Genomic DNA, 16,446 nt, shown 5'->3' on the forward strand with positions numbered 1-16,446 from the left:
CCTGGTTATGTTACTTTCCCATCCCCTTTCCCTTTGGCTGAACTACTTCAGTTCATTTTTATCTCTTTGTCTTCCATGCACACTTCTAACTCTCCTCAAATCCTACATAGGACACAACTAGATTCAAGCAAAGAGTGTTGGCATCCAGGATGCGGCACGTGAACAAGATTACCTTTAACACTGAAGATTTTCAGGGATAACACCAAATCTTCAGTTAGCAGGGAGGCGAAGTTGGTTTTAAGCTGGCGACTTGTCACTGCAATATGACATTATGTCTCTACAGACGATCCTCAACAATTTCATGACTGATGTCATCATATGTTACAACTACTATAACCACAATTCATAGTGGTTACTGAGAAGCAAGTCCTTACGTAAACGGGCTTATAACTCATTAAGTGGCAAAGGTAAATTTGGCTGTCTTCTCAAATTATTCTTACTCAAAATTCTTACAAAAAATACAAGACAATACATGGAAGTAAATATCCCACAAATAGGAGGCTTCCATTCATGGAAACTTGCCACCCCCCACACTTCACCTGTACTGGGTTTTGCCAAAATGTTTCCTTGTCAGTGAGGCCTTCGCTGGCCCTCGACAGCAGCCACCTCCTGGAGCTCCTGACTGTCCTGCTCTGCTGTCCCCTGTACTTCCACTCCCCAGTGTGGCCCTGTCTCCCTCAGCACAATGCCAGCTCCAGGAGGGCAATGAACTTTGTTTTGTTTACTTTTGTGTCCCCAAGGCCTAGAACACTCAGTAAATCTTTAATGAACAGGGTGATAAAAATGTGAGGTTTGGAGCAAAAAGTACTACAGTGTCATTGCCTGGCTTTAGTACTGTGGCCACTAAGCTCACAGAGCTGAGAGCCATGCAGTAAAGCAAGTCAGTCGGAGGTGAAGACTGTAAGGACAACTCAGTAAACGTATTAGTTGATCTAACAGAGATGAACAAACTTTGGCAGTTGGCTGTAGGCTCCACATTATGAAGTGTTTCACTGGGACTCAGCGGGAATGGACTCCGAGTGGAGTTCAGCTCGGCTTTCATGAGGGACCATGAGAAAACCTCCCAGAGCCTGCTGCCTGAGGTCCCATGTTCACGCTGATCACCCTGTTGTATGTTCAGCCTCAGTCACTGAGCTGGAAACCTCAGGTCTGCTGAGGCAAAGAAACTCAATTTGTGCAGAAGAGCACCCTTAATTGCTTGGAAGGTGAATTTGTTTTCTTGGAAGACTAATTTTTTTTTTTTTTTAGTTGTAGATGGACACAATACCTTTATTTTATTTATGTATTTTTATGTGGTATTGATGATCGAACCCAGTGCCTCGTACATGCTAGGCAAGTGCTCTACCACTGAGCCACAACCTCAGCCCTAATTTACTTCATTTATTTTTTTGTGGTACTGAGGATTGAACCCAGGAGTGCTCTACCACTGAGCTACTTCCCCAGCCCTTTTAAAATTTCGAGACAGTGTCTTGCTCGACTGCCCTGGCTGGCCTTGAACTTGGATCCTCCTGCCTCAGCCTTCTGAGTTGCTGGGATCACAGGCGTGTACCACCATACCCAGGTCTTGGAAGAATTAGAATTAAGTATAGTTAAAAAATATTTTTTTGTTAAGTTTGAGAACTAACTATATATTTCACATTTTGAGTTCTTGTGATGTTTAAGAAAATTTGTCACTTTAGGGCCTCTATTTGTTTTTGAGTCCAATATAAAATATAAAATTAAGTGAAGATTTAGACTTAATGATTATCTTTAAAGATTTAAGAGAATTTTGCTAAATTTATAAAAGTTCTGAATATTTAAATAACTGGAAGTCACTTGGCTGATGTGAATCTGTAAGAAACATGTAAGTACTTAGGAAGGGTTCATTAGACAAGTGAACACTGGCTCTGGGTGTGGGGACGGAGCCAGGCACTGCCTGCCAGGCTCTACCACTGAGCTGCATCTCCAGCCTGCCGGTTACGGGTTTAAAGGTAATGTAAAAGAAAACCTACAAGTGAAGTTTAACACCGCTAACCCCTCTTACATGAGACACTCTCCTGAATGTCACTGGGACAGAAAGGATGTTTTTTTCCAGTTCTTCCCTTTTCTAATTGCAAGGAGGATTTTAAGGCATCAGCCATGTTAGAGCAGTCAAGTCAAAAGAAGCTGTCAGATCTGGACTACTTCAGCCCTCTTTAGAGTACCACGGCAGGGATCTCAAAGCACTGACCATCCCGATTTCAAGGATTTCGAGTCAGAGTGAAGAGCGCTGCACACAGCTTAGGGTTACCTCCAGGTATTGGCATCGGGATCAAACACTTCGATGGTCTTCAGGTAGGTTGTGCCATCAAAACCTCCCACGGCCATAAGCTGTCCGTTGACCACGGCCAGGCCCACCTACAGAACCAGAGCACAGTGGCTGCTGAAGATCTAGACAATTACTGGGAGACTTTAGACTGGCTTCTACATATACTTCTTTAGTTCTTTATGGTTTTACATTCTGGTTTACTTGGACACAGAGGAAAAAAAGTAACAATGAAAATCTACGAAATATGGGAACTATAAAATCATATATTCAATTACAATATTTGTAGAGTCAAAACATATTTCTTAAACTTCAGAAGAAACATTCATTAGGAGAAAGCACAAACCCCTGAACTGCTCTAACTTCCTCTGGTATTTGACTACTCCAAGGCACTTTCTAAACTGTTAACTAAAATTCTCTTTTATGGTACTGGAGATTGAAACGAGGGGCCCTCTACCACTGAGCTACATCTCCAGTCCTTTTATTAAATTTATTTTTTATTTTGAGACATGGTCTTGCTAAGTTGCTCAGACTGTTCCAATTTGGAATCCTGCCTCTGCCTCCTAAGGCACTGGGATTACAGGCATGCACTACCACATCTGACTCTAATGTTCTCTTTTAAAAGCAGAAATCTAACCTTGTTATCCTCTTCAAAAACTTCATAAGCCTCCCTCCCACCTAAAGATAAGTTTAAAGTCCTTATTATGCGACTTGGGCCTTTCAGGAACCCATGTAGGCCACTGTACACCTTGCCTCCTGTACCATCCACTTCTTCCTCTCAACGACTCATGCTGCAGAAATACTGGATGAACTGCTAGTCTCTCAAAGTATATTTTTACACCTCCCAGGCTTTTACATGTTGTTTCTTGCTAGTGTTTTCTGTCCCTCTTCTAGAAAACCTTTCTTCATGACCCAGCACAATTACGTGGATACCTCTGGTGGGCTCTGCGCTACCCGCACGTCCTGCCATGCTCTCCAAAGCACTGTAGTGTCTGTTCATTAGTCAGCTCCAAACGTTTCAATTTCTTTCCTTAAACTAGGAGTTTCTTGAGAATGTCGTATTGTTTTGCTTTTTAGCACAGTGAGCACTTAATAAATTCTTGCTAAATGAGGGAAAATATAATCAACAGGACGTAGCAGTGAAAATAACAGGAATGTGACAAAGAGGCTATTGAGTCACCAATAATAAAAAGCCACACATGAATGCTCTGATTTGTTGATACCTCCCAGTGGTGTTCCTTGATTTCTGCAAACCTTCATTTTATCCTCAGATTATAGAGGCTTCAGTTGTGGCTGCGTCCTACACTGATGGACTCCTGACATGATCAGTGGTTAATGGCTTACATTTCATTAAGTCAAATGTTTCAGGATGGATGAGTTCTAATTTAGTTTTTTTTTTTTTTTTTTTTTGGTGCTGGGAACTGAACCAAGGGGCACTCTACCACTGGGCTATGTTCTCAGCCCTTTTTATTTTGAGACAGGGTCTTGCTAAGTTGCCCAGGCTGGCCTCAAGCTTGCAATCTTCCTGCCTCAGCCTTCCAAGTTGCTGGAATGGCAAGCATGCACTACTGCACGTGGCTCCAGGGTGGATGAATCTGTACGCTACTCTGGAAGCCGCTCACAGCCAGCGGTCATTAATGGTTTAGAGCATGACATGGGTCAGCCAGATCTGGCCCATACTATGGGTGGGACTGACTTAAACCAGGTATGGAGACTGGTGGAGGGGCCAGATATATTTTTGCCTGAATATTTGCATTGGTATGTGAATTTTTTCGACTACTAGCTAGAAATATGTTATGTAGGAATACTTAGCTCTAACAGATATGAAGTTAGAGAAAGTAACAGTAATATAAGGAGACAACTTCCAGAGAAGCAACTAATTCAAAGTAAATTAGAAAAAACTAATTTCTAATTAAAGATGTGAATGGATATGATTATTAGAGTTGAAAGCAATCAAAAGAATTTTTTTTAGTATAAAATTAGAGTAAAACATGTAGGCACCAGCAAGTCACCTCCTCCCTGTCCAAGCACAGTGTATGGCACAGACCAGAGTGCCCTTCTGTCCAGTGCTCTCCTGGGGCCTTGTTTTCACAGCTCAAAGCCCCTGCAGCTGGGCACTTACTCCACTGCGGCGCGACGTCATGGCCACCACCGGAGACCACTGGTTAGTTCTGGGGTTGTATCTCTCAGCACTGCTAAGCTCTGTTGTGTCATCTCTCCCGCCCACGGCATAGATCATGTCCTGATACACTGCACAGCCCAGGTGTTTCCTCCGGGTTCCCATAGGGGCTATGGTGTGCCATCTGTTTTCCTGAGGATTGTAGCGCTCCACTGTAGGAAAAGACCAAGAAGTGACCATTCAATGGCTTCCTCTCTCAGCAAGTTCTCCTCATAGCCACTGAAACTATGATAACACACATTTCCAAAAAGCAATCTGATATTTGCTTCTGAGAAGGACTTGTGGACTTTGGACAATACCACTTCTGCTCTCGCCAGAGACTGTTTCTTCAGGTAGGTTAGAGTGGAAAGGGCACGTGGTGGAGTCAAGAAACTCGAGCTCCAGTTCTGGCTATAACTGATTAGCTAGGGTAGCCTCAGCCTCGCTCTCCTTACCCTTAAATGAGGAGACTGGAATATAATTCTTAAGTGCCATTCACACTAATTATTTTTTCATAGACAACCTCCCTTGCTTACAGCCTAGTATAGCTTAAGCCACTGAACAGAAGACAAAGTACGTGATGACGAGTCTGACAGGAGTGCCACTGACGGGGTCCTGAGGCAGAGACATCCGTTGTCTCTAAGTAGAGAGGACGAGACACGTTTCTGGTTCTAAGATTTCATTTATTTATTCTCAGACTGTAATATTCTTTTATCTTTTTATTTGTTTTTGAGAGGTGGTGATTGTGGGGGGAGGTTGAAAAGAATTATTCAGAAAGTATTTTTTATTCATTATAAATTTTTAGCAGCTTGTGAAGCTGAGGGGGAATGTACTAGAAGAGTATGGCTGCAGAGGAGCTACGAGCTGCGTCCTCCTAGAATGAAAAGAAAACGTTTTCCTATTAAATGACAGTACAACCTGGATGTTGAGCAGTTTTTGTAGGGGGGAGTCTCCTCAGGAAAATGTGCTGCTTGCGGGGAGCCAAAGGTCTTTGGGATTGACTAACCTGTGTTGAGTGGTGATGTCCCGTCAGAGCCACCTACAGCATACAAGAACCCTCCCAACACAGCTACGGCCACGCCAAGTCTTCTGGTGCTCATTGACGCTACCCGAGTCCACTTGTTCTCCTTTGGGTCATACCTGTGGTGACAGAGACCAGGATGTGTGCATGTTCCTAGTGGAGCTGTTTCCTTAAGGTCTGAAATCACACTAAGATCATACTGGATATTTAAATTTGCTACAGTTAAAAAAAAGACACACACACACACACACACACACACACACACACACACAGTAGCATTCACTCTTAAAAAAGAAAAATCTTGTCATTTGTGACAACATGGTTGAAACGGGAAGAAATTACATTATGTGAAATAAACTAGGCAAAGAAAAATAAATTCTACTCAAGTTTGCTTATGTGTGAAATCTAAAAGAAAGTCTAAATCAGAAGCAGAGAGTAGAATGTGCTCTGCTCTCTTCTGGGTTGGCAGCATTGGGAAGATGCTGGTCAAAGGACACAGAATTTCAGGAATAAGTTCAAGAGACTCAACATTCAACAACATTGACTATAGTTCATAATAATATACCATATGCTTGAAAACTGCTATGAGGTTTTAAGTGCATTCGCCACAAAACATGCTAAGGATGTGGGGTAATATGTATGCTAGCCAGCTTGACTGGCTCTTCTACATGGTATGCAAATATCAAAATATCATGTTGTTCACCATGAACTTATATAATTTGTTGACTAAAAGTGAAATTTAAAAATCTTTTTTATATCTTTCACTTTTGTAGACTTTAAGATCAACTAAAAACATTATCCTGAAAGCATATGGGAAATCTATTGAATAGCAGATCCACTAGTATCCTAAATTCAGCTGAAACTTTTTAAATTGAAAATGACAAAAAAAAAAAAATCACCTCTCAACAATGTTGAGGCAAGACACACCATCCTGGCCCCCCACAGCATAGAGGAAGCCTCCTAGGACAGCCACACCCACACTGGTCCTACAGGTACTTGTAGGGGCCACGTCACTGCTCCATTGATTTGTTTTAGGGTCATATCTGTAAAGAACACAGCAAGAGCACAGCTTGTAGTGCATAATGGAAGCTTGGATATGTTTACATATTTCAAATCAAAGGCTTTTTATTATATATCCTTTACCCAAAATATGGGCCAATAAGGCTGGGGCTGTAGCTCAGTGGTAGAGCACTTGCCTTGCATGTGTGAGGCACTGGGCTTGATCCTCGGTACCACATAAAAATAAAGACACTGTGTCCATCTACAACTAAAAAAACGTTTTTTAAAATGTGGGCTGATTAATAATTTGAAAATCTATAGTTTTGTCTTCTGAAATTGACTTTTACTTAAACAAGTTACATATATTTTCTTTTTTGAAAAATCAGAATGTTATTGATAAAGCCTTGATCCCCTCTGAGTTCCACCTGAAATCTGTTCTCTATCCAGTTTGAACTGGCATATATCCTTTGAGACTTTCTATTAAAATGCTTTTAAATAGTCAAATATGTACCATATATGTATTTCTTTACATGCAAGCATGTTTTCTTTACATAAAATAATACCACATAGTAGGCACTGTTTTTTCTCTCAATAATTTTTGACATTTACTTATGCTAATGTAACTCTAGATTTTTTTCCTTTGAACTATTTTATTATACAGTATGTGCCATCCATTATTTATTCATAGTCCTACTGATGTACCCTTAGGCTGTTTCTGACATTTTTGCTATGAAAAACAATAATTATCAGGCTACAGGTGTAGTTCAGTGGGAGAGAACTTGACGGCCCTGGCTTTCATCCCTAGTGACACAAAAACAAAGCCCAAACACCCCAAAATACTATCAAATTGCTCTTTTTAGGGTCATCTCAATTTTAGTTTTTTCAATTTCATTAATATTTTCTCATTAATTTTTTTCTGTTTTGTTGCTTTTTGTATAACATCTTGATTTAAACACAGGATTTTTTCATGTCTTATTTTCAAAAGCATTAAGTTGTATGAATGGATATAAGCTAACAGTCATTTAACTTTGCCTCTGAGTACCACCTTAGTTACATTCTATATATTTTAACATGCACAGGCTTAACTATTGTTATAAATAGTTAGTCCTTTCTACTCTGATTTCTTTTATTCATCCATTTATTTTTCAAGAGTTCTTCCCTGCCAACCTGCCTCATTCTGTGGAACCGAGTCCCCTGTTCCCTCTGCCTCAGCTATATCATCTATATATCTAGAACTTGATATGCTACAGGGTTTCATAGATGTATTATGGAAATATAAATCAACATGGTAGAATGAAAAGGATGTGTGAGAATAAGAAGCTACTCAAACACAGCTTTCCAAGTGCCAGGCATTGTGACTGATACGGGAAAAGACATTTAAACACATGATTATAGCACGAGGTAATACGTACACACATGTATAAAACACTTATGGAAGAGCAGGAAATGAACTCTTCTGTATAGTCAGAAAAAGTTTTATGTAGGAAAAAATAGTTGAGTTTTGAAGGATTTCTAAGTCTTAAGGGGCAGAGATATTCCAGGGAAGAAAGAACACATGCTTACGTGTAGGGAAAAGGGATGAAAATCAGCATGTCCCAAGGACTGCAAGGAACTTGCTGGATCTGCAGCAGCAGGTGTAGAGAATGGCAATGACAACCAGAGACTACACAAGCAGGGGAGGTGGGGTCACCAAGGGCTTGTATGTCATGCTAAGTGGTCTAGGTTGCTAGCTGATGCCACAGGGTAATATTACAGAAGTCACATCTGGATTGACATCTAAAATGAAAAGATTTCAAATTGGTCTCACTCACCTTTCAACACTATTGAGGTAAGAGGAGCCATCGTGGCCTCCTACTGCATATAACAGGTCATCAAGAACGCTGACCCCAACTCCACATCTCCTTTTGCTCATTGAAGCCACCATTCGCCATTCGTTGGTCTGTGGGTCATATCGCTCAACGCTGGATATGGCATCTCCACTGCACCAACCACCAACTGGGAGTAACAGAGATGGTTAAGAGAGAACCTGTCCTAAACAAAGAACGTATCGCTGCTAGCCGCACTGTGACCTAAAGCGTGGACTAACCAAATGTCTCTAGAATCTGGTTAAAATGTAAATTATGGCCACTGGACATAGTTGGCTTGGACCTTGATCATGGATTTCTATTCTTTGCAACTTTGAGAGGGTAAATTTCTTTTTGTTTAAATTACCCAGTATTTGGTTATGGCAGACTGAACATATTAATACAGTAGGAAGTGTTCAGAATAAGAGTTTCAAACTGAGTTCCATTAAGCTTCTCTAAATGACCACTGAAAACAAGGTGCAGTTATGGTAGGTAAACTTAATTTGCATTTTTTAAAACCAGGGATTGAACCTAGGGGTGCTCTAGGGGCTGAGTCACATCCCCAGCCATTTAAATTTTTTTTTTTTTAACAACTAATCCTTCTTTTTTTTGTACTTGTAGATGAACAGAATGTCTTTGTTTATTTTTATATGGTGCTAAGGCTCAAACCCAGTGTCTCACACATGCTAGGCAAGTGATCTGCTACTGAGTTATAGCCCCAGCCCCACCCTTTTTATTTTTTAAGACAGGGCCTCACTAAGTTTCAGGGGCTGGTTGTGATCCTCTTGCCTTAGCTTCCTGAGGTTCTGGGATTATAAGTGTGTACCACTATGCCCTGCTTAATATGTTTTTCTTTTTAATCATCTCTATTTCAATCCAAAATAAGAGTTATCTTCTTAAAAAAAAATAAAGTATCAGGGTATAGTAATCTCTAAACCTTTGAAACTACTGGTTTCTAGGGTCTCCAGTAAATTCCTGAGCCAGACTACCAAGGCAATAATGTTCCTAGCCATCTTCTAGATGAATCTAAAAGTTCACTTTTCTTATTTCAAATTTCAATGTGACATAAATTTTATTTTATTATGGTTTCATTTAAACCAGAATATACAACTAATACTAATTAGCAGCAAGTTTTTTGCACAGTAAATTGTTAAATTTGAATTCTGTAACTAAATATATACCAGAAATTTTAGTATCAGGAAAAACATCCTTAACTCCTAAAATAAAGCCAGACTGGAAATATGAAGGTTTACAAAACTTGAGACCTATCAAATAACCTAAACAGCTGTTCACTGGATTATACAGTTCCAAATCAAATAAATATTTCATAAATGGTGTTGTTCAATACCAAAGGAAAAAATAGGCATTTAGGAAACCAAATTAAATCTTTTCTGTGACTTAGGAAAGCAAGAAAAGGTTTGTTAAATTCCACTGCCTCATGGCAATTTACTTTGTGCGTTATGATTTCCGAGGCAGCAATTGATGACATAATGGGTGTTATGGACTGTCACCTCAAAATTCACAAGTTGAAGCCAAAGCCCCATTGCCACTGTAATTGCCTTTCAGGAAGTTACCGAGGTTAAATGAGGTCATACGGGTGGGCCCTTATCTGCTAAGACTGGGGTCCATGTAGGAGGAGAGGACGTCAAAGTTCTCTTTCCACCTCTGCACACCATGTGAGGAGGAGACAGAAGGCACCCTCTGGAACCTGAAGAGAGAGGCCTCACCAGAAGCCCAACCCTGCCCACACCTTGATTTTAGACTCCCAGCTTCCAGAACTGTAAAGAAAATAAATTTCTACTGTTTAAGCTACCTAGGCTATGGCACTTTGTTATGGTAGCCCAAGACTTATACACTGTAGTTAGTAAAACCTAAGTCCCTATCCTGGGAACTCTCAATTTGTGTTAAGCAGCATACCTAAGGAAAAACACTGGGGAAGGGGGATATACAGTTTTATATGTATGAGATGTTGACTAAAAAGAATCACTTCACAAAGATTTGGTCCAAAAGTGTTACATTAAAGAAGGCAAGTGAAAATTGACAGATATCAATAAGACTAGGAGAAAATAAAAGGAAAAGTTAGAAATAAAGATATCAATAGGAGTAAAAGGCTCCTGAGTCAAAAACTGCTGAAATTACAGATCTGATCTTAGGCTTCCAGGAAAACTCCATTTTCCAAGGTTAAGTGAGAATTAGTGACTTGGCATTTCAAAGAGTTTTTAAAAAGCGATAAAAACTAAAGCAGGGGCTGGGATCTGGCTCAGTGGTAGAGCGCTTGCCTAGCATGTATGAGGCACTGGGTTTGAGCCTCAGCACCACATAAAAATAAACAAAACAGAGAAGGAAAAAAACAAAACAAAACAAAACAACAAACAAACAAATAAACAAAAAAACCCAAAGCAAACTGAACATTAGAAACATATGGGTCCAGATCTAAAATTATGTTGGTGAACAGCATTTGTCAAGAACAGAGTTAAGCTGGGCATGGTGGTACACACCTGTAATCCTAGCAGTTCAGGAGGCTGAGGCAGGAGGATCATGAGTTCAAATCTAGCCCTGGCAACTTAGTAAGGCCCTATGCAACTCAGTGAGATCCTGTCTCTAAATATAAATATAAATATAAATATAAATATAAATATAAATATAAATATAGGGCTGGGGATGTGGCTCAGTGCTTATTTGCCCCTGGGTTCAATCCCTGTTACCAAAAAAAAAAAAGAATAGAGTTCAGAAAACCCATGCTGGTGGTAAAGGAAAAGAGTTAATGGCTCTTCTCTACAAATGAAACCTGAATAGTATAAGAAAGGTGACAGATGATTTTACTTTTCTACTTTATATTTTTCTGTGCTAATCAAAATTTCTATACTACCTATATATTTACTTCTATTGCAAGAAAAAAAGTGTCATTTCAAAGTAGGTTATCTGATTGCAGCACTGCAAAAAAAGAAAAAAACCTACAAAAATAGGCCATCTTTCATATACAAGTGAATTCATAAATCACTACTGCTGCTAGAACATGGCTTTGGTTTTTCTTTTTCCATTACTTTTGATGGATCAGGGCTAATTTCTTACTAGAGTTCCTTGCATGCAGTTATTCTTCAGGGAGTGCCTACTCTGACAAGATTAATACACAACCTGGAAACTACAAAGCCAAATTAGAAATGGTCCTTGACCTCAATACTTAATAATACAGTGGAGGAACCAGACACCAAATCAGCAATAACCAACTATGAGATGATGAAGCAGATCTAATTTATCAGGTTTCTGAAGAAGGTTAAGTGAGTGTAGCTTCATCAACATCATGATGTAATCAAGAGGCAATGAGATTTTATTAAGGAGAATCACATACAGAAAACTTGTCACCTAGTCTGTAGAGCATACCTATAATCCCAGCAACTCGGGCAGGAGGATCACAAGTTCGAGCCAGACTTAGCAACTTAGCAAAACCCTGCCTTAAAATTAAAAAGTAAAAAAGCTGGGGATGTAGTTCAGTGGTATAGTGCCCCTGAGTTCAATCCCCATTACCAAGGGGGAGGAGGGAAGGAAGGAAGGAATGAAGGAAGGAAGGAAAGGGTCCCAGAGACTGCATAAAATTCTCTGATGAGAAGAAGAGATCACTTCATGTGTCAACATGGAAGAGAAGAATCAGAGGAAGGCCATATCTAGGAGCATGGAATTACTGAAATTCGGAAGCGTAAATATAAAGACTATAATACGTTGCAACCAGCTTGATGAATCAGGATTTGAAAAAATTTTGGAGAATGAATTAGTGCAGGTTGAGTATCCCTTACATGAAATGTTTGGAACCAGAAGTGTTTCAGATTTTGAAGTATTTGCATAGATTACCAGCTGAGCATACTTAATCTGAAAATCTGAAATCTGAATGTGTGCCAAAATATAAAACAGTGTGAGTACTGACATGACTTTGGAGCATTTTTTTTTTTGGCTTTGGATTAAGTATACTCAACATGTAAGAAGTTGAACTAAACAGTTAGAAAGCTGCTGTTCACGTGGGTACGGGAGCTGAATTTACATGGGCAGAACTGAAGACATGAAATTGGAAGATACAGGGGTAGAAACAAGGAATAAAATAATATAGCATGCTGTCTTGGGCTCAACTTAGGATGACAGAGCCAAGAAAGAGTCTATGTCATATAAGGTTATGTTTTTTGGCAACTCCATGAAATTATGAGGTGATGCATACACATTGGTATATAAATTAGTACATGTGACTCATTTCAACAAAACATACACTGCATGATATTTTTAGAAGTATAAAAATAGAGCACTCTTTCTTTCCTTCAGTACTGAGGATTAAAGTCAGGGCACTCTACCACTGAGCTATATTCCCAGTCCTTTTTATTTTTATTTTTTGAGACAAGGTCTAGCTAATTTGTCCAGGCTGGCCTTGAGCTTGCCATCCTTCTGCCTAAACCTCCTAAGGAGTTGAATTTACATGTGGGTATCACCTTGCCCAGCAAAAACACATCACTCCTGGGGCTGGAGTTGTGGCTCAGTGGTAGAGTGCTTGCTTGCCTAGCATGTGTGAGGCACTGGGTTTGACTCTCAGCACCATGCAAAAATAAATAAATAAAATAAAGGCTTATCGACATCTAAAAAAAAATTTAAAAAAACACATCATTCTTTTGGAGAGTACACTGTTAGATTATGGGTTCAGAGTTAAGCTACCTGTTGATTTATTACATATTCCTTATGACAGTGGACATCACAATTGTTCAAATGATCATTCAAATCACATGGGAAAATACTTGGCTTAGTTATGGGAATATTAAAATTTGAACCTGCGAAGAGTACTTCTCCACATCGGATGGGTTTCCGTGGTCTCGTCCTTGGTCCTTGCATTAGTGGTCGTTCTTGAGGCAACAAGAGGTAGTTTTTAGCCTCATCCACCAAGTCTCTGTAGAAAAAAGATTTTGCTTTATTCTAAAGTTGAAATAACATTGTTAGTCAAGTCCCAATATGGGTTAGGAATATATATATGTTGGCAAAGAGGAACAAGTATAAATCAAACCAAATCATGAATGCCAGCCAATATTAAATTGGCACAAACGTGGAAGCAGTGATGCCAGTCACACTATGAATTGTGGATTTACTGGATTTCCATCATGACTTAATATCTCATGAGGATTTAGCCTAAAGCTAAACATGCTTACAGTCAACAATAATTTATGAAAACTAAAAATCACAACTCAATTACAGCTTGCATAGTTACTACTTTCTAATGAGTTTTATTAGATTCTACAGAATTCTGGAAAAGTAGTACATTAGCCAGGGCACTAGATACTTGCTATATTAATTAAATAGAATTGGGTCAAATATTGGATTGCTAAAAAGAAATAGTCTAGAGTCACTTAGTACTAATTTATTATCTGGTACCATATGAATGATTTAATCTTAACAAGTCCATGATGATTAAAAATTTCTTCAAATTAAGTTACTTTAAGAGAAGAACCTTATACTTATGCTTGTGAATAGAATACCCTAAGACAAACCATTAGTGTGTGTACTTATTTCACTTGAGTCCTTCAGGTGATCCAATACCTTCCTACTGCAAATTCTGTTCCTCTGTTCTTCCTCAACTCAAAGTGTTGCCTAAAACACTCTATATTTTGATTGCTCTTGTTATTTATGTTACAAAGAGTAATTTATTCCTGTTAGATGGGTCCCAGGTATTACCCAATAATGCACGTTCCAACACAAGCTTTTGTTTAGGCTCCTTCTGACTTTATCTATCCTAAAAACAAAAATTAACAACAAAAAAGCCAGGAGCAATGGTGCACACCTGTAATCCCAGATTTGGGAGGTTGAGGTAGGAGGAATCACAGGTTCAAAGTCAGCCTCAACAACTTAGTGAGGACCTAAGCAACTTAGCTGGACCCTGTCTTAAAATAAAAAAATAAAAAATAAAAAGGGATAGGGATGTAGCTCAGTGGTAAAGCCCTTCTGGGTTCAATCCCTGGTGAAAAACAAAAACAAAAACAAAAACCCACCAATAATAAACAAACGAACAACAACAAAAAAACCCCAAAACAAACAAATAAACACCCCCAAAAGTCAATGATCAAGTTTTTTCTAGCTTCCCATACTTAAAAGATTTTGATCTCCTAATAGCCAGCTTTTAAGTCAGTCAAGGGTTCCTCGAAAGAGCGAAAGAGCGCTACAGGGCTAACACTTAGCAAGTCAATGCAAAATTAACAGTAACAACAAAGTAGCTACAAGCTGGTTCCTATTTTACATGTTTAATATATATTAACTCATTTAATCTTTATAGCAACCCTATAGAATAGGCACTATTATTATCCTACTTTATGGATGAAGAAACTGTAGCAAAGAGAGGCTAAAGTAACTTGCTGAAGGTCATGAAATTAGTAAATTGTAAGGTTAGGATATCAGGAAGGCTCTTCTTTTAAAAATGATTTCACAAGCATCTTTAATTTCTACATAATCTGATTTATGCTTAATGAAGGAGGAGGGTAATCTGTGTATTGTTTCTTCAAATTTCAGTGCATATAATTCATAAGGTTTCTCTTTTTGCTGTTGCAAATATTTAGGGAATTAATTAAGATAAAAATTTAAAAGATAAATATCTTAAAATTCCCTGTAGCATCTCCTATTAAACGAACAGGCTTTGGATTATAGAAGAAATGCAGTGAATCTGTATGTCCTAGCCCTGTTCTAGAATCATTGTTAACTCCAAGTTTCTTTAATCACTGAGGGAGCCACAGAGGCTAGTGTAGTTTTAAGGAGTTCCAAGTACTGACTTGTTCTTCTACCTTTATATGTGTAAAATTCTAAGGGGAAAAAAAAAATCATTACAAATGCCAGGTGGTTTTAGATTTGAATCTAAATCTTAAAATATTTCAAACTGGGAAATTAACTTGTTCAATTACAGAGACAATCTAGTAAAATAGTTTTTTTGTTGTTTTGTTTTAGTCAAAAACCACTTGGAAACTAGCTCCAGTGGAAATCTTTCCAAAGTTACTTTAGGAGTCAGCAGGTCTTTAACTCTGTCCACAATCTTAGAAAGCAAGTCTGGTTCCTATTTCCCAACAAGACATATGTGATGGAATGAAAGAATGCTCACTAACACAGAGTTCACAGCATTGTTCACTTTATCTCAAGAGAAAAAAGCAGATTGCCTCTTCAAATTCAAGCTTGCATTAAAATCTTAGAAATCTACCTCTTTATTGCCACTTCTACACCAATTAGCACCACACATAAAAAACTAATGGAATGGGATACTGGAAGTTCAGTCCTCGCTTCTTCATTGTCTTCCTCTTGACCCTAGCCCAGAAGAAAAACCTGTTAAACACTGCCCCAGTTCCAGCACTAAGAAATACAATATTTAGAAGTAAAAAGAGATTAAAAGAAACTATTAATGTTTATTTTTCTCCTCTAGGGCCACTCATACCTGCATTCTTCATCACTTTTAATGAGAGGATCAGAGCCTACCGTGCCCACCAGGAACTTGGGACTAAGCAAGGGCAAACGGACATGCTGCAGCACCTAGGAGATAATAAACACTATTAATTGTAAATGCACGAGGGCCATCCACAAGAGAGTCAAAGGAACACTTGTCCCATGCTCCCCTGCTATGTTTCCAAGTGTTATGGGATCTAGTTCAACATGATAAACAAGGAAGACGGATGGCAGGCATAAACACTAAAACTAAATTAGACTTATTCTAACTAACAAATCAATAATATAAAATGATTCAAATACACTAATATCACTTTACTGTTACTTTAAACTTTAACCATATATTGTAAGTTCTTCTGTAATGGACTCATATTAACTAACAATCTGAAAAAATATTGTTAAATTGCTAAAGAATAAAGAAATTTTTAGTAGGTTTCAGTCAATCCTGTTCAGAAAATTTTAAATGGAAAATTCCAGAAATAAACAATTCATAAGTTTTAAATAACTTTAATCACCGTATATTGTTGTAATTATTACTATTGTTGTTCATTTCTTACATTGCCTAATTTATAAATTTAACTTCACCACAGGTATGCAAAGTATAGGAAAAAATTCAGCATACATTGGGTTTGAAGGTTTCAGGTATCTATCTGATCTTATCCCCTGCAGATAAAAGGGGACTACTATACAGTCATAACAA

General features: G+C 38.6%; 1 protein-coding gene across 3 annotated transcripts in view; it reads right to left on the reverse strand.

The window, feature by feature from the left end:
• The window catches only part of Klhl20 (kelch like family member 20), a 31,684-nt gene that overhangs the window by 2,259 nt on the left and 12,979 nt on the right, over positions 1-16,446 (reverse strand). For all 3 annotated transcript variants that reach the window (XR_007104451.1, XR_007104450.1, XM_047521505.1), the window contains exons 5-11: positions 15,739-15,833; positions 13,109-13,224; positions 8,274-8,457; positions 6,363-6,506; positions 5,449-5,582; positions 4,407-4,615; positions 2,270-2,376 (exon numbers count right to left, since the gene is read on the reverse strand). Coding sequence is in view for 1 of the 3 variants with exons in the window: in XM_047521505.1 (XP_047377461.1) it covers positions 2,270-2,376; positions 4,407-4,615; positions 5,449-5,582; positions 6,363-6,506; positions 8,274-8,457; positions 13,109-13,224; positions 15,739-15,833 (989 nt within the window). In the remaining 2 variants the exon portion in view is untranslated. The remainder of the gene's footprint in view (positions 1-2,269; positions 2,377-4,406; positions 4,616-5,448; positions 5,583-6,362; positions 6,507-8,273; positions 8,458-13,108; positions 13,225-15,738; positions 15,834-16,446) is intronic.

The sequence above is a fragment of the Sciurus carolinensis genome, chromosome 12 (assembly GCF_902686445.1).
Source record: "Sciurus carolinensis chromosome 12, mSciCar1.2, whole genome shotgun sequence".
Taxonomy (NCBI): Eukaryota; Metazoa; Chordata; class Mammalia; order Rodentia; family Sciuridae; genus Sciurus; species Sciurus carolinensis.